The 26,732-nt window shown below is 41.7% G+C and overlaps 1 protein-coding gene across 1 annotated transcript in view; it reads left to right on the top strand.

Annotated features, from left to right (window-relative positions):
* The window catches only part of HTT (huntingtin), a 195,771-nt gene that overhangs the window by 17,739 nt on the left and 151,300 nt on the right, over positions 1-26,732 (top strand). The window contains exons 5-10 of the mRNA XM_045017515.1: positions 4,471-4,550; positions 6,921-7,059; positions 7,351-7,492; positions 14,632-14,810; positions 15,376-15,580; positions 16,550-16,597. Of these exons, the coding sequence (XP_044873450.1) occupies positions 4,471-4,550; positions 6,921-7,059; positions 7,351-7,492; positions 14,632-14,810; positions 15,376-15,580; positions 16,550-16,597 (793 nt within the window). The remainder of the gene's footprint in view (positions 1-4,470; positions 4,551-6,920; positions 7,060-7,350; positions 7,493-14,631; positions 14,811-15,375; positions 15,581-16,549; positions 16,598-26,732) is intronic.

Here is a 26,732-nt window from a genome sequence, read left to right as displayed (position 1 = left end):
AATATATTAATTAGGGGGGTTGCACTCAGAGGCTTGCAATGTGAAAGGGGTTGCCAGTAAAAAAAGTTTGAGACCTGCAGTTCTAAGCGGTAGGAGAAGCTCACAGTATGAAAGGATTTTACATGTATTGAGATGTTGTGCTAACTGTTCCACTCTCCTCCTAACCTGTGCTATTAATGACTTGTGAATATTAATCTTGTCTACATGGACAGATTATAGAGATACAAAAAGAGACAGAAAAAATGTGTTTAAACTGAAGTTTGAAACACTCTCATCTGTTCTTTGAGTATATGCAGCCATGTATTACACTTGCGCGCTCGTTGCACTGGAGCTGGAGAATTTTGACTAGCAGTACCCGTGTGTGCACACACTCACTTCTCAGGGCCATAGCTCTCTTCCCTCCCCACCGGCTATATGAGGAATTGCTGTCCTGACCCTCTTCTGTTCCTCCTTACCACCTGTGGCTGGAGTTTGAGCTCTGTGTGCTTTTCACCTCACCTCTATTTTAGTGACTTTTTCTAGTTGTATATTGTTGATTAGTACCCTTAGTATAGTGTTAGTTAGATTGGTATTAGTTAATTTTAGTTTAAGTACTTCTCTGGTGATCCCCCCTCATCAGGATTTAAACATTGTCCGTCACGGCGGGGGGGGGGAAGGGGTGAGCGATCCCCACATATGGTGCTTGTGCTTAGGAGAAGCCCAGGTCAAGGAGTGGAGTTTAATTTGCAAATTGTTCACCAAATAGACGCAGGTGGCAAAGGATCTTTGTCTAAAGCAGCACCTGCTTAAACAGGCCATGTAGCCTGCTTCAGCACCAATGCCTTCAGCAGATTGGAGGTCACCCCTGGATTCTACGAGTGCTGCTGCTTTGCCCTCTGGAGCTGGCGCCTCTCTGAAGAGATGGAGGAGATGTTTCCTGTCAAGTGTGCCAAGGAAAAGGTTGCATCTGGTCTAAATCCTGTGGGGACCCATCTCTCTCCTCCAGAAGTGTGAATTGGCACAGTGTGAATGCCACTGCGTGGGAAGGAGTGGGTTCTGGCAGCCACTCCCCAGTGCTATGTGGGGAGGTCAGAGGTTGATTCGGTTCTGGTCCCAGGGTGTTGGTTGAGTTTGGTACTGATGAAGGTGAGCCTGCCATCGGCTGTTTCTGTGCCAGGAGTGTATAAGTGTCAACAGACTTCCTCCTCCTCTTTCCTGACCTCTCCCTTGGTTCAGGAATTTGCTAGGCCTGTGTCCTTTATAGCCCTGTTGGCTGGGTGGGCTTCTGAACCTGTGGGTCTGTCAACACTATGCCCCTATGTTTCCCCTTTGCAGTCGGTGGAAGTGGGGCTCAGCACAAGGGATCTCCTCAGCACCAGGAGCTTCTTCAGCATCCCTATGGTCAATGTCACAAATGTTACCATGGAAGCACTCACCTCCCTGCTCTCTGGTATCATCAGTTACCTTGGTATCGCTGCCAACTTTGGGGTTAGTACAGCTTTCAGCACCAGAACTGACTGTTCGCACCAGCTCCCTCTTCATTCTGGGCTACAGATCAGTCGGACTGGAGTCAGGGTTGGTGCCACCATTATCCGCTGAAGGTTGGGATTCCTCAGTGTCTGGGTTGGAATCTTCCTTCTCTCACTCTCTACCTGACCCACATTGGGAGCTCTTCATGGAGTGCTATGTGTAGGAGGTTGGTGCTTGTCTCGTGGTCAGGACAGGGGTCCCTGGCATGGCTCCTGCTGACCACCAAAGCCCTATCCATACCAGTGGCTTCTGTGGGATGCTCCTCGGTCTCTGAGGTCCCACTCCATATCTTGCTTGAAGATGAGATCACCGGCCAGGTCTGTGGCAGTGACTGTCAATCTGTCACAGGCCCAGGCACTAGTGAGCCTTCCCCTCTCAGATCCCCCAGAATGTCCCATCCAGGTCTGTCTGTCCTGGAACGGGATCCGGCTCTGCCACAGTTAACCACTTCACCTTCATCTGTGAATGATTCTGTGATTCCTGGCTCTTCATCTCCCTTATACCGGAGATTTCAAGGCATACAAGAATCTTTTGCAGTGCATGATTGCTTCCCTGGATATTCAAATGGAGTTCCTGCAGGAGAACACCTCTGGAGCATGCTGCATTTGTTACTGCCTGCAGCAGAGCACATGGAGAAATGCTATTTGATTCCAGTGCAGAGATTTGAGAGATTCCATCCAGCCCCAAATTCCCTGGTTGTAACCAGTGAACGGTAGGGCAGATTTAAGTCTGCTCCCACAAGATTTATTCCACCTTTTCCTTGCAGATGTGGATTGCTAACCAGCAGGCATCAGGCTCCATTTGAGTACCTGGCATCTCGTCCCTTTCTCCTTTTGTGTCAGACAACTGCATTCCTGGTAGTGATAATATCTGCAAGAAGAGTGTGACACTCCTTATTCAGAGTTCTCTAACAACAAAGTGATTTTATGACTACACTCAGAATGTTCAGTTTAATTTGAACCAGGCAGTATATTTACCTGTATTCTTTCCTCTCCGGAGGAGCAACGTGTCCTTATGTTAGATGTCTAGCAATGTCTAGCTTTTTATCTGAACAGGACTAAACTGTTTCACGATTTGCCTTGCTTGTTTGTGTCAGATGCAATTTGTATGACGGGGTAAGTGGTTTTTTCACAGATGATCTCTAAATGGATAATGTCCTGTATCAAGACTGGATATGAAATAGCTTTGGCTATGCCTCCTTAACAGATGCGAGATCATTCTACAAGAGCTTGAGGAATGTTAATAGGATTCCTCAGTGACATCTCAGTACTGTACATTTGCAGGGCTGCTAGGTGTTCGTCCATATATTTACAAATCATTACTGCATCTTCCAGGGTGGATACAAGCTTTCGTAGGCAGTCCTGCAATCCTTGTTTAGTTAGACTCCAAGCCCCGCCTCCTGGGGTGGGTACTGCTTATGAGTCACCTAAGTGGAATACACTACTTACTGTAACTGTGGTTTTTTGAGAGACGATATAGGTGGGTATTTCACGACCCACCCTTCATCCCTTCTGCATTGGGTATTATCTCTGCGTGTTTGGTGCGAAGGAATTTAGGGGGGTCAGGACAGCGCCACCTCATATAGCCGGAGGAGCGGCTATGGCCATGGGGTGTGAGCACCCCTGCTCTTTGGGCACTGCTAGGCAAATTTATCTGGCTGGCATGCTGAGCATGCACACATCTAAGTGGAATGCATGTTTGCATCACACCTTGAAGAACCACAGTTACAGTAAGTTACCATTTCTTACATTGCTTTTAGACTCCAGTCGCTATTTGGCAAAGGATTCAACTTCCACTTCTAAAAAATAGAACAGATTTAAAGCAATATGTTCCCTTTATGCTGAGTCACAAGAAGTCCTATCTAGCAGGGGCCTGTCTGCTTTTTAAAAAAAAAAAAGCACATGGTACTCTCCCTATTTTCCATTGCTTGGTTCAGGACAATAACCCAAATCCCAAGGGGTACATAGTTTGGATTTCAGGTGAAGTTTTTACTACAATTTTTTACAAGGTTAAGTATAATCTTGTTTCTTTGATACCACCATGATAAGCAGCTTGTATACAGGCAGGAAGAATTCACACATGAGAAACCAATTCAAGAATCTCTCAATTCAATCTTTAATCTCTTTGGTTTCTAACATTATGGGATTTCCTTGCAGTTGATATTCTTGAAAGCACTTGGTATTAATGACCTGCTGAAGAAGAGTATTAAATATCTACACATTTCAAGATGCATATAATGACTGTAGTGTCTCCTATCATTAATTTAATATTGCTAAAGAGTGAATTTTTTCCCCACAGTATTCAAAACGACTTCAAAAGGTCTCCTATTTGTCTTTCCCTGTGAGTTTACTGTTTTGAACCAATTCTCTTATGGATGAGGACCATACTTCTAATTAAAGTGTGTTTGTTTTTTAAAAAAGCAAACACCTCTCCCTCCAGCAACATGCACATTGCAGGCTTAAATCTTAAATTGAAATGGCCCGGCCATCTTGGGCTGTGGAGTGAAGCCTGAATTTATGACTCTTGACCAGGAACTATTAGATGTTGGCATTTTATCATTCTGCGTTATGCTGTGAGATGTAGGATGGGGAGCAAGAACAATCTGCTGTTACTGGCTGGACACTTTCTTATCACTGAAGTTGATCACTTTCTCTTACATATGACTACCTTCTCTGGTCCCTATTTTTGATCACTTGATAAAACTCCAGGAAGAGACTAAAAAATTGAGCTTTTTGAACACATTTTTATGTTCCTTTTCAGCTAGGAGAGAGTTTAGGCTGTCCTTTGTTTTTAATTTCACTTCCTGTCTGGAAGCCATATTAGGATTTACAAGCATGAGATGTTGGGGAAGTGAATATCTTTTGTAGTTAAAATTCATATACAGTCAAAATCACTTTATCCAGTTTTAAAGGATGTTTGTGAGTGCTGATCTGTAACAAATTATACATTCAATCTATCTAGAATGGTGCTTCTCGAAGCCTACGTGCTGCAGTTTGGAGGTTTGCTGAGCTTGCCCATCTGGTTCGACCTCAGAAGTGCAGGTAGGTGACTCACATTTTTGGTATGCAGAAGTGCTATTTGTCTACCATACACAAACATAAAACTGAAAAAGTAAATACATCATCACTGGTGTGGCAGTGCTGCTTCATAATCCAAACTGAGATATTAATTTAATAAAGCTGTTGGCTGGGATTCAGTGGGATTCCCGTATGGTCCTTTGAAATTCCACATGTTGGGCATAATTCAGTGGTATAAATTTAGCTGTATTTTTACCAGAGGATAGAATTTTGATGTAATTTCTTGATCTCCCTCATCCCCCCAAGCCTTATTGTTTCACTGCATTAAATGTGTTAACTGAAAAAAAATCTAGACAAGTTAGCATCACACAAAATACTTCATACTTGCATAGCGCTGTGCATCTGATCTCAAAGAACTTTACAAAAATGATAATCCCCGGTTTCCAGATGAGGAATCCAAGTCACAGATATGAAATAATTACTTACCTGAGGTTACCTAGCCACACATGGCAGATTTAGAAACTGGACCCGAGTCTCCTGACTTCCTGTCTTTCTGTAACTACTAGACCACACTGCTTCCTATTCTTATCTTGTGAGTCTCTTTCTATAGTTATTTCTATTAATTATTTATTATTGTAAAACCCAAAGATCCCATTAATGATTGGGGCCTGTAGCAATAATTGGGGCTTAGTAGGACTACCCTAGTTGTGAGCTTAACTCTGGGAAAGTGGATGGAAGCTTATGAAATAGTCCGATCTCTATAATAACAAATGTTGATGGGAAAAGATAACAAATCCAACTCAGTTTGTTAAATAAAATTGTTTTACAAAATTTGTAAAGGTGAAAAACAGACTGACTTAATCTAAACAAAAAAGTCTTTCAGATATAATTCAAGGATTCTGGTGAGATCGTATCTGGCAAACAAAAAGTGTGTGGGACTGGAAATTAATGGGCCAAAACTGGTGTGTTGGAAATTAGGCGTAATTGGTGGACGTGTTAATGAAAGGATGGGTTATTACACCCATCACTTCCTTTTGGGGTCCTTAAACAAAGAGACTTTGGGAGGCAGATTGGTGCAAGCGAACATTGCCTGGCAGAGATAAGGGGGAGGGCGCGAGCTTCATCGTTCTGGCTGCCACCTCCACCATTTTCTGGGAGCCTGGGATCCACCATGGCACTGTTGGGCCTTCATTGTCCTGATCCTAAAAGATGCCCTGACTAGACTGGGTCAGATTACATGGCCACCTCTATTGGCTCTGATTAAATCCCAAACACCATCAGAGATCTGAGACTTTGTCACACCTCTTGCGTGTCTTTTTCTTCCCAACTGTGTTTCTTTCTCTTCGCTATCCCTCTTCTTTTGCATTCTGTATAAGAATCTGGCTTACCCAGATAGACTGCATATTTTACCACATATTTTGTTGCATATTTTGTAAGCCTGTGACCAAAAAGACAAGCAATGCCTAAACAGCCCAATGCTGGTAAAAGTTTGCAAGGTCTCAAAGTAGCTAATAAAATGGTGTGTTTGTGCATGTGTTTCTCCAGCAGTGAGGTAGCTAGTAAAAGTGAACACCACAGATGGAAGCAGTAGTATTTTTCTATCTCTGCTGGGTTTTTTCCTCTTCCCTTTTGTGTGCATTTGTCTTGTTTTGTCTTAAAAGCAAACAAACAAACAAAAAACAGGACTGGACTTTAACAACAGCTCCAGCCCATTGCAACTAACTTAGCCTCTTTATTCTGGAAAGGACAGTTATTGCCATCTTTTATACTATCGAAAGACTGTTTAAAAAAGGTTTGTTCCTATAAAAACTCCGTATAGCTAAAGAGAAAGGGAACAAAGGTTATGGTTAAAACGAAAGCCTTATTTAACACTTTACATTTCAAATGCTTTAACTGTTTGTTTTTCTTTCTTTTCTGTATCTTTAATAAAATGTTAACAAAAAAATTAATGGAGTGTTTGCCATGGTACTAAGGAGGCAGAGGTTTCTGTATACTAAAAACTGAAGCTTGTTTGAATCTATTTAATGTGGGACAGTGACAGTTATGTTAACACCTTTAACACGTTGATCGGATATAGTCCATTGAAATTAATACAACAGGCCGCATTGTGTTTTGCTCTATACAAACCCTCATGAAGACAATAGTCCCTGCCCCAAAATTTTAGTTCAGTGTTGTGTACTCTTTGTAATGTCTTCCACTTCTAATCACCATAATGGTGTATATGTTGTATTGCTGATATATTGTATCTTTATGTATGTGAATATAATACTGTTGTACAGCACTCCGAGCTTTGATGGGGGGGGTGCATTAGAAAGAATGTATCAAATGCTTATGATTAGATAATATATAAAATATTATTGACCAAAATAATTCTTCTTCCTGTGCTATAACTAGGCCATACTTAGTCAACCTCTTGCCCTGTCTAACACGAATAAGTAAGCGGCCTGAAGAATCGGTACAAGAGACACTGGCTGCAGCAATACCAAAAATCATGGCAGCATTTGGCAACTTTGCAAATGACAATGAAATCAAGGTACAGCTGTTTTAAACTATTAAGAAACATTTTTTACACATGAGAACATAGTTAATCAACCATTAGAACCATTAATCAGATGTTACAGACGGCAGTGTAACAGCTACCAGATTTGAATTATTAAAACATGTATTATTTATATTCTCCTCCACCCCTTGGATTATTGATAGGAAATTTTAAATCAAAATAACTTTTTGGGTGGATGGAGGGGAAGAATTTTCTTGTTTGCTTACTGACTTCTGCCTATCTTTAAGTAACTTTTATGATTTTTTTATTTTTTGTAACTTTTAGGTTTTATTGAAGGCTTTCATTGCTAATCTTAAATCCAGTTCTCCTACCATCCGTCGAACAGCAGCTGGATCAGCAGTGAGCATCTGTCAACACTCACGAAGAACACAATATTTTTATACCTGGTTACTGAATGTGCTTTTAGGTAAGATTCAGGAAACTGCTCCTACATCCTCAAGCCATGAGCAATATTGGAAAAAACAGAATTGGCAAATATAAAATTAAACCATTATAATAATTCCTATGTTAGGTAGCTTTGCTTGCCAACTTCTAACCTGCATGTTAGGTGTCACCAATGCTTGCTCTATGGGTACAAAGAGGTCTTCTAGGGGCTACATCAACTCATTTAGACAGTTACCTAGTTTTACAACAGGCTACCTATAAAGCACTAACGAAGTCAGTACAAACTAAAATTTCATACAGACAATGACTTGTTTATACTGTGCTCTATATACTATGCACTGAAATGCAAGTACAATATTTATATTCTAATCAATTTACTTTATAATTATGTGGTAAAAATGAGAAATTAAGCAATTTTTCAGTACTAGTATGCTTTGACACTTCTTGTATTTCTATGTCTGATTTTGTAAGCAAGTAGTTTTTAGTATGCAAGACAAATCAGACTCCTGAAAGGGGTACAGTAATCTGGAAAGGTTGAGAACCACTGCTTTATGGTATTGTGGCACATTTAATCAACATAATGAAAAAATTAGGTATGGCCCATTTTTGCCTTTTGTCAGGGGGACTTTTACAGATATATATATAATGCCATATTTCTGTGGTACTCATCACCTCTTCCCAAATCAGATAAATGCTATATCAGAACTTTGGATAGATAATCTAGAAGCATAGATTAATGAAAAAGCATAGTCCACAAAATAAAATGAGAGCATTGTGACTTAAAACATGTATATAATGAAAAAAGAAAAGTTGGAATAACCCAGTAAATCAGAACTCCCAGTGTGCTTGAAGGATCAACAGTTTCATTAGTCTGGCAACTGTGAAAATGTCCTTCTAATTCTAGTTCTGTTAATGGAATAAGCATGTGGATTTATTGCTAAAAGAAAAAAATACAATTATTTCATTGCCAAATCTTAAATTTTTATCAAAAGAGTTAGAAAAAACTGAAATCAAATCAATGTTATGATTATTTTAGTGTTTAGGCTTGGCAAGATGGACACTGCCCAGGCATGTGTCACATGACTATTATCTAATGTTGAAAGATAATAGGCAAAGAAGGGGAGCATGCAGTTGGGGCATTGGGAGGGGTCGTTTTGGGATCTGAGAAGACTTACAAAATGTGCGTGAAACCACTGTTGTGTGCAGTAGGGTTTTGTCTTTGGTATGAAGGGTCTTGGTTCTTTTCCCTGAGGGTATCTGTTTGACTTTCTAATTGCTTCTCTTTGGTGGATACCTACATTTTCTGGAGTATCCTTCATGTCCATTTTTCCTTCTTTAAAAGCCAACCTTGAAGATCCTGCTGGCCATCCCTGCTTTAAAGGCACTTCTTTACCTTTCTGTACTTGAAGAACTAAGTCTTGAGTTAATAAAATGCTTCCACAATTTTAGATTGGTGGAGTTCGCACTCTCTTCTAAAATTTAGAAGGCATTCTGTGGCTGCCCCTACCCGTAACATGACATTGTGTAGTTACTTTAGAAGAGGTACTTTGAGCAGAGACTTTGAGGTCCCCGGTACTGTCCACCAGTAAGCATTGAGGAGGGCAGGTCAGGGTCTGCTCCAGAAAGAGTCCCTCCACAGTACTGACCTTTTCTAATTGGGGTCATCAGTTCCAGCACCAGTGCCTGGGCTGTTGAGACTGATGTCTGCTATGGTACTGACTACTTCATTCAGCAACAGAAGCACCAGGAAAATCTCGGCAGCAATGATGCTGGAGGCCTGTGCCATGCCACAAGATGTACTCTTGGCACTGGACTCACTGATGGTATCGGAGTGAAGCCGGCCGATACCAGTGTGGATCCTTAGGCCATGGCTACGGACTTAACTCAGAGTTGTGATGAACTCTTGATATGGGGCAGGGCTAGATCATCGGAGCATCCAGCACCAGTAAACCTAGCATATCATTCCTTGTAGTGGTATATCTCTGGAGAGAAGCTCTTGAACCTCAGCACCATCCTCCTTGGAGTGTGAGAGAGGCTCTTATGCTCCTTGAAAAGAAGGAGGCACTCCCCTTCTCCTTCATCAAGGGAGTTCAAGCAGCAAAGAGTCCTGTGGCACCTTATAGACTAACAGACGTATTGGAGCATGAGCTTTCATGGGTGAATACCCACTTCGTCGGATGCATGACATGCATCCGATGAAGTGGGTATTCACCCACAAAAGCTCATGCTCCAGACATGCATCTGACGAAGTGGGTATTCACCCACGAAAGCTCATGTTCCCAATACGTCTGTTAGTCTGTAAGGTGCCATAGGACTCTTTGCTGCTTTTACAGATCCAGACTAACACGGCTACCCCTCTGATACTTGACAAGGGAATTCAGTTACTATCCACCAAATGTTCAGAGACAAAGACTCTTGCTTCTGTCATGGTTCCTGGAACCCGTGGGGCATGCCTCTCACTTCTGGAGCCTCTCAAGTTCATCACCAGATCTCCTAGCAGAGGACATGCGAGGGCACATGAGGAGGCCCAGGAGGTTATTGTTGGTACCACGGAAGACCCTCAGGCCTCCAGGCATTGGAACCTCCACCCACTGCACTACAGGAGGATCAGCCTCAGTCTCCTTTGCAGTCATCCTCCTCATCGCCAAGTGAGACTGTTGTACTCTGAGATTCCTTACCTGTCCAAAATGACTGTAGGACTTACCACGATCCTTTAAGGAGAATAGCTACCTCTTGATATTCCTCTTGAGATGGTCCAAGATAATTCTCACAGGCTGGTAGACATTCCGAGTTCGGCAGAGCCTTCTGCCTATCAGCAAGGCCAGACTAAATCTGCAAAATCCTTGTGGCAACTGTCACCTTCTGCCTTCAACAGCCAAGAGAACCAAGAGATGGTGTCCCTTCTCAAGTCTATGAATGTTTTTATAACTATCCTTCCTCAGTTGTCACGCCAGAAAATGAGTGTCTTCAGGGTAAACCCTTTTCTACCTCAAAGGACAAGAATACAAAGAAATTAGGCTTTTTGGTAGAAAAATTTATTCCACATCTGGTCTACAATTTTGTATAGTTAACCAACAAACCTTATTGGCCAGATACGACCTCTTCCTCTGGGACAGTAAGATGAAGATATCAGACAAGTTGCCAGAGGATGCCATACACTGCCAGACAAGGGGAAGCTGTTGGCTCACAGCTCTCTGCAAGCATTGTTAGGTGGGGCAGATTTGGTGGCCAGGTCCCTGGGATCTGCAGTATCTGTGCACATATGTTGGTGGCTTCAGTCCTTGGGTCTACCACAGGAGCCCAGCAGACGATCTAGGATCTCCCTTTTGCTCTTCTTGCAGAAGACTAATGAGACACTCCACAGTCTCCAGGATTCGAGGGCCATGTTGAAATCATTGGGAATTTTCATGCTTTTTCCTAAAAGAAAACAATTCCGTCAGCAGAGATCCCTTCCTTTCCCATTGAGGCAGCCTGACCAATCTAGAAAACAGAGGAAAAAGCACAGGAGAAGACCACTTCCTCCTCAGTTTTCTTCTTTGGCAGGTTCTTCAAGATAGTTGGGAAATCCATAGATGTCTGTTTGACTGTCTTTTCAAGGACAGAGTACCAGATCACAATGTACCAGTTTTCTCCCTCCCCATTTTTTTCCACTAGGTTATCTCACTTCCTGTATGCTTGGTCCCATCTTACTACAGACCAATGGGTCCGAAGTACTGTGGAACAGGACACACACTGCAGTTTCTGTCCCCCTCTTTTAATCCCCTTTCCCATCTGTCTTCAGGGACCACTCTCATGAGGATGTCCTTCTCCAAGAAGTGCAGTCTCTTCTCCATTTGGGAACTATAGAAGAGGTTCACCCTCTCCACCTAGTGAAGAGTTTCTGTTCATGTTACTATCTGATTCCAAAGAGAAAATGAGGGCTCATACCCTTCCTAGACTTGCAACATTTGAATAAATATATAAAGAAAATAAGGTTTCACATGATCACTCTGGCCTCTGTCATCCCCTCCGAGGATCCAGGCAACTGGTACTCTGGTCTTGACATGAAGGATGCATATTTTCATGTCGCTATTCATCAAAGCCATAGAAGATTCCTAAGATTTCTGGTCAGCAACATTATCAGTTTATGGTCCTATCCTTCAGCGTGTCTGTGTGTCTGCAAAACGCATGGTGGCCGTAGCTCAGGGGTTCTCAAACTGGGAGTCAGGACCCCTTAGGGGTTGCAAGGTTATTACATGGGGGGTCACGAGCTGTCAACCTCCACCCCAAACCCCACTTTGCTGCCAGCATTTATAATGGTGTTAAATATATAAAAAATGTTTTTAGTTTATAAGGGGTGTTGCACTCAGCGGCTTGCTATGTGAAAGCCGTAGCTGCATTCCTAATTAAAGCAGGGATGCAAATATTTCCATCCCTGGACGATTGGCTGATATGAGGTCTATCCAAGCTCTAAACAGAAGTCATTCTATCCTGGATCTGTCCCTTTTCAGTGTTCTGGGTCTGTTGATCAATGAGGACAAATCAGTATAAATAAATAAGAGAATAAAATGTATAGGGATGATTCTGAATTGTATAATAGCCAGGGTATTTCTGCCTGAAGCCAGATTCCAGACAATGTTAAACATTTCCATAGATCTGAAAGCCCATCCACTTACAACATTAAGAAATTGCCTCAGACTACAGGGACACATGGCCTCCTGCATGTATGTGATTCGGTATGCCAGACTTTGTCTCAAAAAGTTGCAGGGCTGGTTCAAGTTGGTTTACTCCTCCCTCGTGACCCGTTGGACATGCTGATTCAAGTACTAGCCTCGTTGGACTGGTGGTGGATGGATCTGGCCAACGTATATAATGGGAATTTCCTTCACCCTCCCTTACCCATATTGACTCTGGTTACAGATACTTCCTCTGTAGGTTGTGGAGCTCACCTAGTAAACCTACCAACTCAAGCTGTGTGTTCTCAGCAAGATTTGACCCTCCACACAAACATGAAGGAATTGTGGGGTATTCATCTGGCTTGTTGATCTTTTCTGCTTCACATGAAGGGGAGGATCTACAAGTCCTCACGGACAATGCTGTGGCAGTATTCTATGTGAATGGGCAAGGAGGATTCAGATCAGATTGCCTCTGTGAAGAGGCGATATAGCTAAGAGTTTTGTATTGCCAATGCAATACACCTCAGCCTCTGGGAGTTCAGTAAGTAGATTGTTCAGCAGAGATCACAAGCAGACTCTCAAGGTGGATATGGTGAGATTAATTTTTCAAACCTGAGGGGTCTCACACATAGACCTATTTGCTACTCTTCCTAACAGAATGTAGTAGGTTTGTTGTTGCAGGACAGCGCACAGTCAGGGATCTCTGATAGATGCTTTCCTACAGTCTTGGAACGGCAATGTGATGTATACCTGCCTTCCCATTCTGCTTCTTCCCAGGGTGTTGCTCAGGCAGGATCATGCTTGTATGATCCTCATAGCCCTGGTGTGGCCACGCCAGCATTGGTTCTCCAGTTTGCTGAGTCTCTTGGCAGGGCTTCTTTGGTACTACCTTCAGAACTGGACTTGATCTCCCAAGATCCCAACTTGCTACATCCCAACCTGGCTGCTCTCCATCTCACGGCCTGGATGCTCCATGTTTAACGCCTCAGGAAGCATAGTGTTTGAGGAAATGTACAAAAAATTCTCCAGAATATCAGAAAGCTACCTACTAGATATACTTGCCTGTTAAAATTAAAACAATTCTCCTTCTGGTCAAAACAGAAGGGTGTTTTGCCAATCCTAGCTTCTCTCCAACATATTTTGGATTACTTGTTCTACCAAAACCACAAGGCCTATCAGTTAGCTGCCAGGTAAACCCTAATGGAACTATCTTTGCTTTCCACCCTCCAATTGTGGGCTGCTTGGTATTTTCTGGTCTGATGTCAGATTCTTAAGTGTCTGGACAGGTTATATCCCCATGTCATAGATCACTTTCCTCTCTGGCTCTTAAATCTGGTGCCAGAAAGTGAGATGGGATTGCCCTTTGAACTGGTTGCTGCCTGCTCTTTGCTGCATCTCTCTAAGAAAGTAGCATTTTTGATAGCTGTTACCTCAGCGAGAAGAGTCTGGAGTTATGAGTATTGGGAGCTGATCCTCCTTATGTTTTTTATATATTTGTGTGTATGCCTCAAATTCCTGACAAAGGTAGTATCAAAATTCCACCTCAGACAGGGCATATAATTACCAGTGTTCATAAAGAGGAGGAGAGGCTCCATACCTTGGATGTAGAAGGGCCATTGGCCTTTTACTTGGACAGTACTAGATATTTTATGTTGTCATCCCAGCTGTTCGTCACAGTTGCAGACAGGATGAAAAGCCTTTCAGTCTTGATGTAGAAGATTTCATCCAGGATTTTTTCCTGCATATGCCTATGTTATCAATATACCTCCCCTAGCCAGGTGGTAGCTGTGCAAGGTGTCATGCAGCTTCCACAGCTTTTTTGTGGGTGTGAAGGGGGCGGGGGCTCAAATACTCATTGCAGACATTTACAGAGCTGCAGCTTGGTCATTGGTATATACTTCTACTACTTACTATGCTGTATCTTAGCTTTCCAGAGATATAGCAAGTTTGGACAAATAGCTCTTCAGTCCTTGTTCAGTAGATTTTGAATCCCACCTCCAGTTTGAACTGCTTGTGATTCACCTGAAGTGGAATGGACATGTGGAATCACTTGAAGAAAAAATGATTACTAACCTTTTCTGTAACTGTTGTTGTTAAAGATGTTTCACATGTCCATTCCATGGTCTGCTCTCCTTCCTCTGTATGGAATCTGGTACTAAGAAACTGAGTGGGGTCTGGTATAACTCTGACCTTTATACCATGATGCAGCAGCACAAGACAGCAGATGCTGCCTGTGCTGCCCCAGAGGGTACCACCAAGGGAAGAATGTCTGACTTGGGTGCACACATACCCCTGAAGTGGAATGGACATGTGCCACACAGCTTGAACAATTACAGAGCAGGTTAGTAAACCTTTTTTGTTCTCCACTACTCTTGCTTTTTTAGTGAAATTTCTGACATAGGTGTGTTTTTTGTTTTGGATAAGTAAAAGAACTGATGATAATGTCTTGAGTTAATTTATAGTACTTGTACTACCAATAAGATAAGAGTCATAACTTTTTTTGCAGGTTTGTTGGTTCCTGTGGAAGATGAACATCCTACTCTTTTAATTCTTGGAGTACTGCTCACACTAAGGTATCTAATACCATTACTGCAGCAGCAAGTAAAGGATACCAGTCTGAAAGGCAGTTTTGGTGTAACACGAAAAGAAACAGAGATATCACCTTCTCCAGATCAGCTTATACAGGTGAGAGTTGAATGGTAACTCTTTCAAAGTACTAATTGGCTTATGAGCCAGCAAACATCCTTGTAATGTACAGTATGATGGATTTCTCATATTTGTTGTCAACTATTTTAGTTCTGAGTTGGGAGCCATTTACAGTTTATTTTTGTCAATATTATTTGATTATATGTTTGCCCAGTGACTGGCAAAATATAAATATCCCTACAAAGGAAAGTGCAATGGCAATATTATGAATTAGTAGTTCTAAGGAGCTAAGGACCATCACAAACCTTGCCAGCTTCTGCTTCAAGTGCAAAGTACACTTATTTGACTTGCCTTCTCTAATATAGCAGTGTGTACTTTTTAAAAATAAAAACCCTACCAAAACAAAACACATTACACACACAATTTTCTCTGTGGGAAGAGAATGAGTTAAAACAAACCGCATGTGACAGATGTTAGTCACGTCACTTAATGCACTACTGGAAGTTGCTTAGAATCTCTGGCTGCAAGAGTAGCGTAGGAGCCTATTTAGAAAAGGAGATAGATAGTTATAAATATTTACTACTAAGGTTTCTTTGATTTATAGGTCTATGAATTGACTTTGCATTACACTCAGCACCAGGACCACAATGTTGTGACTGGAGCTTTAGAACTATTACAGCAACTTTTTAGAACACCACCGCCTGATCTTCTTCATGCCCTGACCACTTCAGGAAGCATTACACAGGTCAGTGTATCCAAAGACGAGTCTATCAGCAGAAGCCGCAGTGGAAGCATAGTGGAGCTTATAGGTAAGCAATATTTTTGGTGTTTTAGCTGAGAGATCAACACACATTGTAGGCTCTTTAAATTCCTTAGTTAGCCAAAATGATAAAAGATTAGTGTTAAAAAATGGTGTGTGGAAACTTCAGGCTTGTTCAGAAGTAGGTATGCAGATTCTTTATGCATGTAGAGGAAATTGGTAAAGATTGGCGTTTGGGACAATGTTCTTAATATACATATCTTAGTACAGTCATATGTTTTGTACTTATCTCCTTTTGTTTAACCAAAAGTTGTAAGACCACCATTCTAATTGATAACTTTATGAGAAATTTAATACCCTTCTTACCAATCTTTTGACCAGGCTGCTGTGATGCATGGAAAGCCGATCTAATAAAAATGTACATTAACTATGAAAGCTCATTGCCAATTGTCTAGTTTACTACCAATAATAAGCACAAATTCTCAGTGTAACTATTAAGCTTGTTTATAATTGTTTCTTTAGGTTTTGATGCTCTTGTCTATGAAGTGCATGTTCTTATAAATAAAATATTGTCTTAACTTTTTAATTTCCAGAAATGAAAATTTTAGCCCCCGATTGGATTTTTAAAAAAACTTCAATTTTATGGTGGACTCATTTTCTATATTAGGGGAAAGAATGAACTTTCCAATCTCTCTGATTTACAAGTTTTCTGATAATAGATGGTAATTCATTAGCCAGGCCAAAAAAAACCCCAAAAAACGATACTGCAATGACAAATGAATTGTATATTTTTAAAAGTAAAAAACTTCAGTTGAGTTTATTTTCCTGGAGTGCAAAGAAGTGTCTGAGTACAACATTTTAGAGATACTGTACCTGACAAGGATTTGAAACCTTAAAGGAAACACATTTTCTATTTAATTTCTAAACTTTATCTAATGGCCTTATGAGGCTATTAGAATTCCTTCTTAATTTCAGTAGCTCTGTTCTTTTCTCTGATTTGTTACTTTGTGATTTGCAGCTAGAGGGGGGTCTTCATGCAGCCCTTGTCTGTCAAGAAAACTAAAAGGTGACTATCTTGAGAATCACAATTGCTTAATCACATGCTTTTTCACTTTGTTTGTCTTGCTAAATTTTGATTTCTATTCACTAATGCGTTCCTCTTTGCAACTGGGATTGAAGAGCATAAATCTAATTTTTGTCAGAGTTTGACGCTACAACCAAGATATAGTGAAGTAATTAAAAAAGCAGAAATATTATTTCAATTTTTTTCTTTACTTTGCTGGCAAAATTATTTTGATCATTATTGATGCAGCTTTCACTGAACAGGGTCTGGTTGCCTTTTTTAACAACAATATTTGACCTGGAATGAAACAGGCACAACAGTTAACAGACAATTAAATTGGAAAATTATGCTTTTTGATCTTTCTAACTGTTGCATTCCTTCACTAATGCATGGGTATGTCTTGCATGTTTTAAAATACCACTTGTGCTCTGATCTGGTCTGTCTATCCTGTGATGACTAACACTGCTCACTTATGACTCTTACCTATCATTTTGATTTTTTTCTCCATTACTGGAGGTTTATGTTGAAATCTTAGTTTGAGCTATCACCCTTAGACATTCTGTGCGCAGTTTGACCATAATAACGTACTTCATGTTCAGTCATACTCGTGTAGTTTTCTAAAGAAACTTGACAGCAGTAATGGAGTCATTTTAAACCCCACCCTACATCAGGATTCACTAGTTCTGTCTCCTGCTGTGCCACTGCAAAATCCCATTGGCTTCTGTGGTACTCTGTGTGGGAACAGAGGTCTGTGCTAGCGAATTCCAGTATAGGATTTGGGGTAGAGAAGGAGGTATAAAGGAGAAAAATACCTTTCCTGGGATAAACAGTTTAGAAGTAGAACAGGGATTCAACAAGCATGTGTTGCCACTACATCAATTAGGGCCACCACAGCATCTAATTTACACTGTTACTCTTTTTTCCTTCTAATTGGTTATTTTGTGTGTGAAAATAAATAAAAAATAAACTATTCTTGATCTCAGTGTGATAAGAAAGTATCTTAATGTGATAAACTGTGATGTTGCTGAATGGAATGGATGCTTGTGAGCTACAGTGATAGGTCTGTATAAGACTCTTTTTAGGAAAGATAAAGGAAGAGATGGTATTGAGAAAGTAGAATCTATTTCTATATGCATCTGGAAGCCAGCTTACTATGCAACAAAATAAGTGAACACCGTGTTACACTATGTACTAATAAAGGTGTAATCTTTGTTTTTCATGTTTGGTTTAAATATTTTGAATATAGCAGTAGGTCTTCAGTAAAATAAGTTTATATTTTACTAATAATGATTATAGATTAAACAGTCCTTAAATTAAAAAATATTAAACTGTCTACAATTAATGAATATAATCTTCATTTGATAAAACACGTTTTGCACATCTTGTGTCATGCTTAATGTCAGGTCCTGCCTGTTGGATGATCATGAAATGAGAGCTGATATTATAATTTATATGTAATTGCATGTAGCAGGCTTTGAGGTCAAAAGGGACCATCATGATCATCTAGTCTGGGGCCTGTAATGTGCAGGATATCAGAACCTTACCCACCCACTCCTGAAATAGACCCCTGACCTCTGGCTGAGTTACTAAAGTCCTCAAATCATGCTTAAAGACTTCAATTTACAGAGATTTCACCATTTACTCTAGTTTAAAGCTGCAAGTGACCCAGGCCCCATACTGCAGAGGAAGGGAACCCCCTTACTCCCAGGGTCTCTGCCAATCTGTCCTGGGGGAAAATTCCTTCCTGACCCCAGATATGACCCTGAGCATATGGGCAAGACCCACCAGGCAGATACCTGGGAAAGAATTCTCTGTAGTAACTCACAGATCTCCCCATCTAGTGTCCCAACTCCAGCCATTGGGGAATTTTGCTACTGGAAGTTGCCAATGGGCCACATGCCATTGTAGGCAGTCCCATCACACCTTCCCTTCCATAAGCTTATCAAGCTCATTCTTGAAGCCAATTAAGTTTTTTGCCCCCGCTGTTTCCCTTGGAAGGCTGTTCCAGAACTTCACTCCTCTGATGGTTAGAAGCCTTGACCTAATTTTGAGCCTAAATTTTTTGATGGTCATTTGTTCTTGTGTCCACCTTGAGGCTTAACTTAAATAACTCTTCTCCCTCCCTGTTTTTTATCCCTCTGATGTATTTATAGAGATCAATATCTCCCCTCAGCCTTCTTTTGGTTAGGCTAAACAAGCCAAGGGTTGAACTATGTAGTATCCTAACTGAATTTCTTTACTTGTGCATATTTTAATCCCATACTTCATGTTCATTCCTGTAGTCTTCGGTATAGATGAACAGAATATTCAGTCTAATTATCAGTTCTTACCATGAATTTCAAATATGCATTCCCCTTTTAGAGAAGACTTTAAAAATTAGCAGAAGTAGCTGGTTGCATTGAAGTGGATTTCTAATTTTGCAGTTTACTGGCATACAGAGCATTGGGGTTCTGCTCTTTTTGCTAGGAGTGGGGCTATTGGACTTTTAATATGCTCCCCAGGGGTCAGTGGGTGGAGAGGTGAGGAAAAGGAGGGAGAAACACAGCAGCATTTGATTCCACCCCCTGCACTCTGTAATAGTCTGTACTCTCTTGGTGCTGTTGCTTCAGGGTATCTGTGGTTTTAGTTTAGGCTTTGGTTTATGTTTGGGCCATATTTTGAAGGCTGTCTTGTCAACCATAAGAATGAAAGACTACATATTTTCTAAATGAATGCTTACATTTTGGACCACAACTGTACAGAATTTAAAAAAACAGAGCAATTATCTGGTTGTTTGCATGGCCACATAATCATATTCTACAAAGGGGCCTGAACAGAGCTAAAGTTGACTTCAGCTTTCGTTCACAACCTACTTTGCAATTAATCTTAAATTTGGGAAACTAAAAACTGTCCTTTTTAGTTTCTTTAAAATATCTAAATGCATGAAAAATTGTAAAATGAAATATCATCTTCCCTAGTTTTGGTGGTGGAAATCCTAGTAGAAGTTTTTTCATCCTTTCATGGGTATAGGTGTATGCATGTATGATTTATTGCTGATCATGTGACTGGCCTGTACACAAGTACAGTGTCTGCCCTGAGGACATTGAAAATCCAGAAGATGTGGATTATAAAAAAAAAAAAAATCTGAGGAAGCTTGGAGCAGTGGGCAAATTAGTACACCTCTACCCCGATATAATGCTGTCCTCGGGAGCCAAAAAATCTTACCGCATTATAGGTGAAACCGTGTTATATTGAACTTGCTTTGATCCGCCGGAGTGCGCAGTCCCAGCCCCCCCGGAGTGCTGCTTTACCGCGTTATATCCAAATTCGTGTTTTATCGGGGTAGAGGTGTAGCATATTACTTGTAGTATCAGAGAAGTAGTGGCTTTTAGGAAGGATTTGAATGAGGAGAAAGTGTTGAATCTTTCAAGGAAAGTGTTTATTTTCTAAGTGTGTCCAGGTTTGAATTAAATAGGTGTTACAATTTGGGATTTTAAAATTTTTTTTCCAGAAAAACCCACTATCTTGGTAGTTCGGTCTTCACTTCTTTACCAGTTTTGGTGTCATCCCAGTATTCCATTTTTAGCTAGAGGAGTGGAGAATTCATGACTTGACACTTCAGATGTAAAAAACCAAGCCAAAAATTGCCATTCCTTTATGCGTCAAGGACAAATAAAAAGGGCAAAACCCCACTTCTTTTCCCTTTGCTGGTCACCTTTAATGATGGTTACCAGCAAAGATCCGTGGAAAAGTCATGGAGCAGGTCCTCAAGGAATCAATTCTGAAGCAATTAGAGGAGAGACAAGTGATCGGGAACAGTCAGCATGGATTCACCAAGGGCAAGTCATGCCTGACTAACCTAATTGCCTTCTATGATGAGAGAACTGGCTCTGTGGATGAGGGGAAAGCAGTAGACGTGTTATTCCTTGACTTTAGCAAAGCTTTTGATACGGTCTCCCACAGTATTCTTGCCAGCAAGATAAAGTAGTATGGGCTGGATGAATGGACTATAAGGTCGGGGACGACTCACCCTGCAGCGCCTCCTACTGGTTGTCCAGGGAATTAGCTTTTCCAGCCTCCGGAGCACCCTCTGCAGGCCGATGCCCTGCTTGCCGCTGGCCCCTGTATCCCACCCAGCCCTCGGTGCCTCTTTGCCTAGGGATTCTGCCCCCTGGCAGGACTCCCACAACTGTGGGTCTCCCCTCCCCGGGGAACCCCCAACCCTCTATCCCCCACCTCACCTCAGTCTATGGCTACTGCCAGTCACCATCTAGCCCCTGCTCACTGGGTCCAACTTCAGTGTACAAGCCATTCATCATTGGCATGGAGGGTTTGGACCTGCTGCCTTTGCCTACCCTGGACTGCCCCTCTGCAACCCCAGTACCTTTCCGGCCTTTATCAAGGCCTGCAGCCTAGAGGGTTTCCAGGCTGGAGCTCCCCAGCTCCTCTAGCTTTCCCCAGCCCTGCTCCACTCAGGTACCCTGTTCGGCTCCCAAGCAGTCATGCCCATTTCTCTCTTCAGCTAGAGAGAGACTGCCTGAGTTCCTGGCTCCCAGCCTCTTATAAGGCCAGGTGTGGCCCCAGCTGTGGCTGCCTTCCCCAATCAGCCTAGCCTAAGGCTTCCAGCCCCAGCCCTCTCCAAGGGCTGGCTTTTAACCCCTTCTGAGGTGGAGCAGGTAATCACCTCACTACAGGTTGATAGAAAGCTGGCTAGATCGTCGGGCTCAATGGGTAATGATCAATGGCTCCATGTCTAGTTGACAGCCGGTATCAAGTGGAGTGCCCCAAGGGTCGGTCCTGGGGCCGGTTTTGTTCAATATCTTCATTAATGATCTGGAGGATGGCGTGGACTGCACCCTCAGCAAGTTTTCAGATGACACTAAACTGGGAAGAGTGGTAAATACGCTGGAGGGTAGGGATAGGATATAGAGGGACCTAGACAAATTAGAGGATTGGGCCAAATGAAATCTGATGAGGTTCAACAAGGACAAGTGCAGAGTCCTGCACTTAGGACGCAATTATCCCATGCACTGCTACAGACTAGGGACCGAATGGCTAGGCAGCAGTTCTGCAGAAAGGGACCTAGGGGTTACAGTGGACGAGAAGCTGGATATGAGGCAACAGTGTGCCCTTGTTGCCATGAAGGCTAACGGCATTTTGGTCTGTATAAGTATGGGCATTGCTAGCATATCTAGGGACATGATCATTCCCCTCTATTTGGCATTGGTGAGGCCTCATCTGGAGTACTGTGTCCAGTTTTGGGCCCCACACTACAAGAAGGATGTGGAAAAATTGGAAAGAGTCGAGCGGAGGGTAACAAAAATGATTAGGGGGCTGGAGCACATGACTTATGAGGAGAGGCTGAGGGAACTGGGATTGTTTAGTCTGCAGAAGAGAAGAATGAGGGGGGATTTGATAGCTGCTTTCAGCTACCTGAAAGGGGGTTCCAAAGAGGATGGATCTAGACTGTTCTCAGTGATACCAGTTGATAGAACAAGGAATAATGGTCTCAAGTTGCAGTGTGGGAGGTTTAGGTTGGATATTAAGGAAAAACTTTTTCACTAGGAGGGTGGTGAAAGCCCTGGCTGGGATGATTTAGTTGGGGATTGGTCCTGCTTTGAGCAGGGGGGTTGGACTAGATGACCTCCTGAGGTCCCTTCCAACCCTGATATTTTATGATTTAATGATCATATACTGAGTCTTCTGTGCTTGAGATTCAGAACACAGTATAACCTTAAGTATACTCAGCCATTTTCAGCATAATTAATTATTAAAAAAAATATGTTCTCATGTGTTTACAGCACAAAAAAGGGAATTTTTAGTTGCATTATTTTCCAGAGTACCGTGGAGTTGCACAGTTCCAAATGCCACAACTACATTTTCCTTATCTGTAGACTTGGGTACTCTAAAACTTATGGTGCTGTGGATAAACACAATTCTGCAACTCTGTATTATCAGAGCTATGTTTCATTTTTTTCTTCACATGAAAAATACAAAACCAAGAATATTAAATGCAAATGTCTGTGTTAATGCAGCCTTGTGGTTGCATCGTAAAAGAAAAGCCAAATTTAGGCTGCTAGGGAAGAGACTGAAATCCAGGACCTCTATGGTGGCATTTTCAGAAATGCTCCCAGTTCCACGCGCAGGGCCAGGTAGGCAGGCAGAGCTTCAGAGTCTCAATGCGTGGATGAGACGATGGTGTAGAGAGGAGGGGTTCACGTTCATTAGGAACTGGGGAAACTTCTGGGATGGGAGGAGCCTATACAGGAGAGATGGGCTCCACCTAAACCAAAGTGGAACCAGACTGCTGGCACTAAACATTAAAAAGGTTGTAGAGCAGTTTTTAAACTAGGAGATGGGGGAAAGCCGACTGCTGCAGAGGAGCGTGTGGATCGGACACAGACTTCTCTTAGGGGAGAGTCTGATGATAGAGAATCTCCAGGTTATAGTCAGGAGCAGAGGACTGAAAAGTATAATGTAAGGGCCAGATCAGATGATAAACAGTCACATAAAAAAGAATTTGGCACATCAGAAAAAGGCAGGCTAATAAACAGGGACAAGTTTTTAAAGTGCTTGTACACAAATGCCAGAAGTCTAAATAATAAGATGGGTGAACTAGAGTGCCTTGTGATAAAGGAGTATATAGATATAATAGGCATCACAGAAACCTGGTGGACTGAGAGCAACCAATGGGACACAGTCATTCCGGGGTACAAAATATATCGGAAGGACAGAACAGGTCGTGCAGGGGGAGGAGTGGCACTATATGTGAAAGAAAGTGTATATTCAAATGAAGTAAAAATCTTAAGCGAATCCACATGTTCCATAGAGTCTCTATGGATAGAAATTTCATGCTCTAGTAAAAATATAACATTAGGGATCTATTATCGACCACCTGACCAGGACAGTAATAGTGATGATGAAATGCTAAGGGAAATTAGAGAGGCTATCAAAATTAAGAACCCAATAATAGTGGGGGATTTCAATTATCCCCATATTGACTGGGAACATTTCACTTCAGGACGAAATGCAGAGATGAAATTTCTCGATACTTTAAATGACTGATTCATGGAGCAGCTGGTACGGGACCCCACAAGGGGAGAGGCAACTCTAGATTTAATCCTGAGTGGAGCGCAGGAGCTGGTCCAAGAGGTAACTATAGCAGGACCGCTTGGAAATAGTGACCATAATACAATAGCATTCAACATCCCTGTGGTGGGAAGAACACCTCAACTGCCCAACACTGTGGCATTTAATTTCAAAAGGGGGAACTATACAAAAATGAGGGGGTTAGTTAGACAAAAGTTAAAAGGTACAGTGACTAAAGTGAAATCCCTGCAAGTTGCATGGGCCCTTTTTAAAGACACCATAATAGAGGCCCAACTTCAATGTTTACCCCAAATTAAGAAAAATAGTAAAAGAACTAAAAAAGCGCCACCGTGGCTTAACAACCATGTAAAAGAAGCAGTGAGAGATAAAAAGACTTCCTTTAAAAAGTGGAAGTCAAATCCTAGTGAGGCAAATAGAAAGGAGCACAAACACTGCCAACTTAAGTGCAAGAGTGTAATAAGAAAAGCCAAAGAGGAGTTTGAAGAACGGCTAGCCAGAAACTCCAAAGGTAATAACAAAATGTTTTTTAAGTACATCAGAAGCAGGAAGCCTGCTAAACAACCAGTGGGGCCCCTTGATGATCAAAATACAAAAGGAGCGCTTAAAGACGATAAAGTCATTGCAGAGAAACTAAATGGATTCTTTGCTTCAGTCTTCACGGCTGAGGATGTTAGGGAGATTCCCAAACCTGAGCTGGCTTTTGTAGGTGACAAATCTGAGGAACTGTCACAGATTGAAGTGTCACTGGAGGAGGTTTTGGAATTAATTGATAAACTCAACATTAACAAGTCACCGGGACCAGATGGCATTCACCCAAGAGTTCTGAAAGAACTCAAATGTGAAGTTGCGGAACTATTAACTAAGGTTTGTAACCTGTCCTTTAAATCGGCTTCGGTACCCAATGACTGGAAGTTAGCTAATGTAACGCCAATATTTAAAAAGGGCTCTAGGGGTAATCCCGGCAATTACAGACCGGTAAGTCTAACGTCGGTACCGGGCAAATTAGTTGAAACAATAGTAAAGAATAAAATTGTCAGACGCATAGAAAAACATAAACTCTTGAGCAATAGTCAACATGGTTTCTGTAAAGGGAAATCATGTCTTACTAATCTATTAGAGTTCTTTGAAGGGGTCAACAAACGTGGACAAGGGGGATCCGGTGGACATAGTGTACTTAGATTTCCAGAAAGCCTTTGACAAGGTCCCTCACCAAAGGCTCTTACGTAAATTAAGCTGTCATGGGATAAAAGGGAAGGTCCTTTCATGGATTGAGAACTGGTTAAAGGACAGAGAACAAAGGATAGGAATTAATGGTAAATTCTCAGAATGGAGAGGGGTAACTAGTGGTGTTCCCCAAGGGTCAGTCCTCGGACCAATCCTATTTAATTTATTCATAAATGATCTGGAGAAAGGGGTAAACAGTGAGGTGGCAAAGTTTGCAGATGATACTAAACTTCTCAAGATAGTTAAGACCAAAGCAGATTGTGAAGAACTTCAAAAAGATCTCACAAAACTAAGTGATTGGGCAACAAAATGGCAAATGAAATTTAATGTGGATAAATGTAAAGTAATGCACATTGGAAAAAATAACCCCAACTATACATACAACATGATGGGGGCTAATTTAGCTACAACGAGTCAGGAAAAAGATCTTGGCGTCATCGTGGATAGTTCTCTGAAGATGTCCACGCAGTGTGCAGAGGCGGTCAAAAAAGCAAACAGGATGTTAGGAATCATTAAAAAGGGGATAGAGAATAAGACTGAGAATATATTATTGCCCTTATATAAATCCATGGTACGCCCACATCTCGAATACTGTGTACAGATGTAGTCTCCTCACCTTAAAAAAGATATTCTAGCACTAGAAAAGGTTCAGAAAAGGGCAACTAAAATGATTAGGGGTTTAGAGAGGGTCTTATACGAGGAAAGATTAAAGAGGCTAGGACTCTTCAGCTTGGAAAAGAGAAGACTAAGGGGGGACATGATAGAGGTATATAAAATCATGAGTGATGTTGAGAAAGTGGATAAGGAAAAGTTATTTACTTATTCCCATAATACAAGAACTAGGGGTCACCAAATGAAATTAATAGGCAGCAGGTTTAAAACAAATAAAAGGAAGTTCTTCTTCACGCAGCGCACAGTCAACTTGTGGAACTCCTTACCTGAGGAAGTTGTGAAGGCTAGGACTATAACAATGTTTAAAAGGGGACTGGATAAATTCATGGTGGCTAAGTCCATAAATGGCTATTAGCCAGGATGGGTAAGAATGGTGTCCCTAGCCTCTGTTCGTCAGAGGATGGAGATGGATGGCAGGAGAGAGATCACTTGATCATTGCCTGTTAGGTTCACTCCCTCTGGGGCACCTGGCATTGGCCACTGTCGGTAGACAGATACTGGGCTAGATGGACCTTTGGTCTGACCCGGTACGGCCTTTCTTATGTTCTTATGTTAAAACAAAATTGGAAATGCAAAACAATTCTCTGCCACGCATTTTGGATTACTTGGTTAGTCTTTCTAAATATATAATTTAGTAGTATGTGTCACATAAGCTGCTAATACTATTATCATAATATTAACTCTTTTGTTTCCTGGGTGTTTTTAATGTATTATCTTATTGCATTAGATGGGGTTTTGCATCTTTATGTAACCCATACTTTTTTTTTTTTTTTTAAATATGTGTATTATAGCCCAGGCTGAGCACCCCATTGTGGGACTTATTAGGCTGCTGTATTAGACTCAAACTTTGCATCCCCCACATGCTTTTGAATTTACTGAGTGTGAGCAGCATCCGGACATGGACTTGCTCTGGCCTTTCAGGCTCACTCCTGGGGTGCAGACTGGTGCAATGCTGGTATCTTCTCGGGATGTGAAGCCCTGCAGCTGAGCTACCCTTGATCCCAAGACCAATGTGGACCTTCCAAGTCTCACCAGTAGCTCACGCATGCCTTCTCCAGAGCTCCATCCTCGTGGATACTCCGGATTACTGTTTCACCTTTTGGGGATTTTGTGACAATTAAACCAGTAACACACAGACTTTGTAAAGGCGCTT

This window comes from Mauremys mutica, chromosome 5, assembly GCF_020497125.1.
Source record: "Mauremys mutica isolate MM-2020 ecotype Southern chromosome 5, ASM2049712v1, whole genome shotgun sequence".
NCBI classification, from domain to species: domain Eukaryota; kingdom Metazoa; phylum Chordata; order Testudines; family Geoemydidae; genus Mauremys; species Mauremys mutica.
Note: the sequence above shows the minus strand (reverse complement) of the source record. Positions and strands in the feature narration are given on the sequence as shown.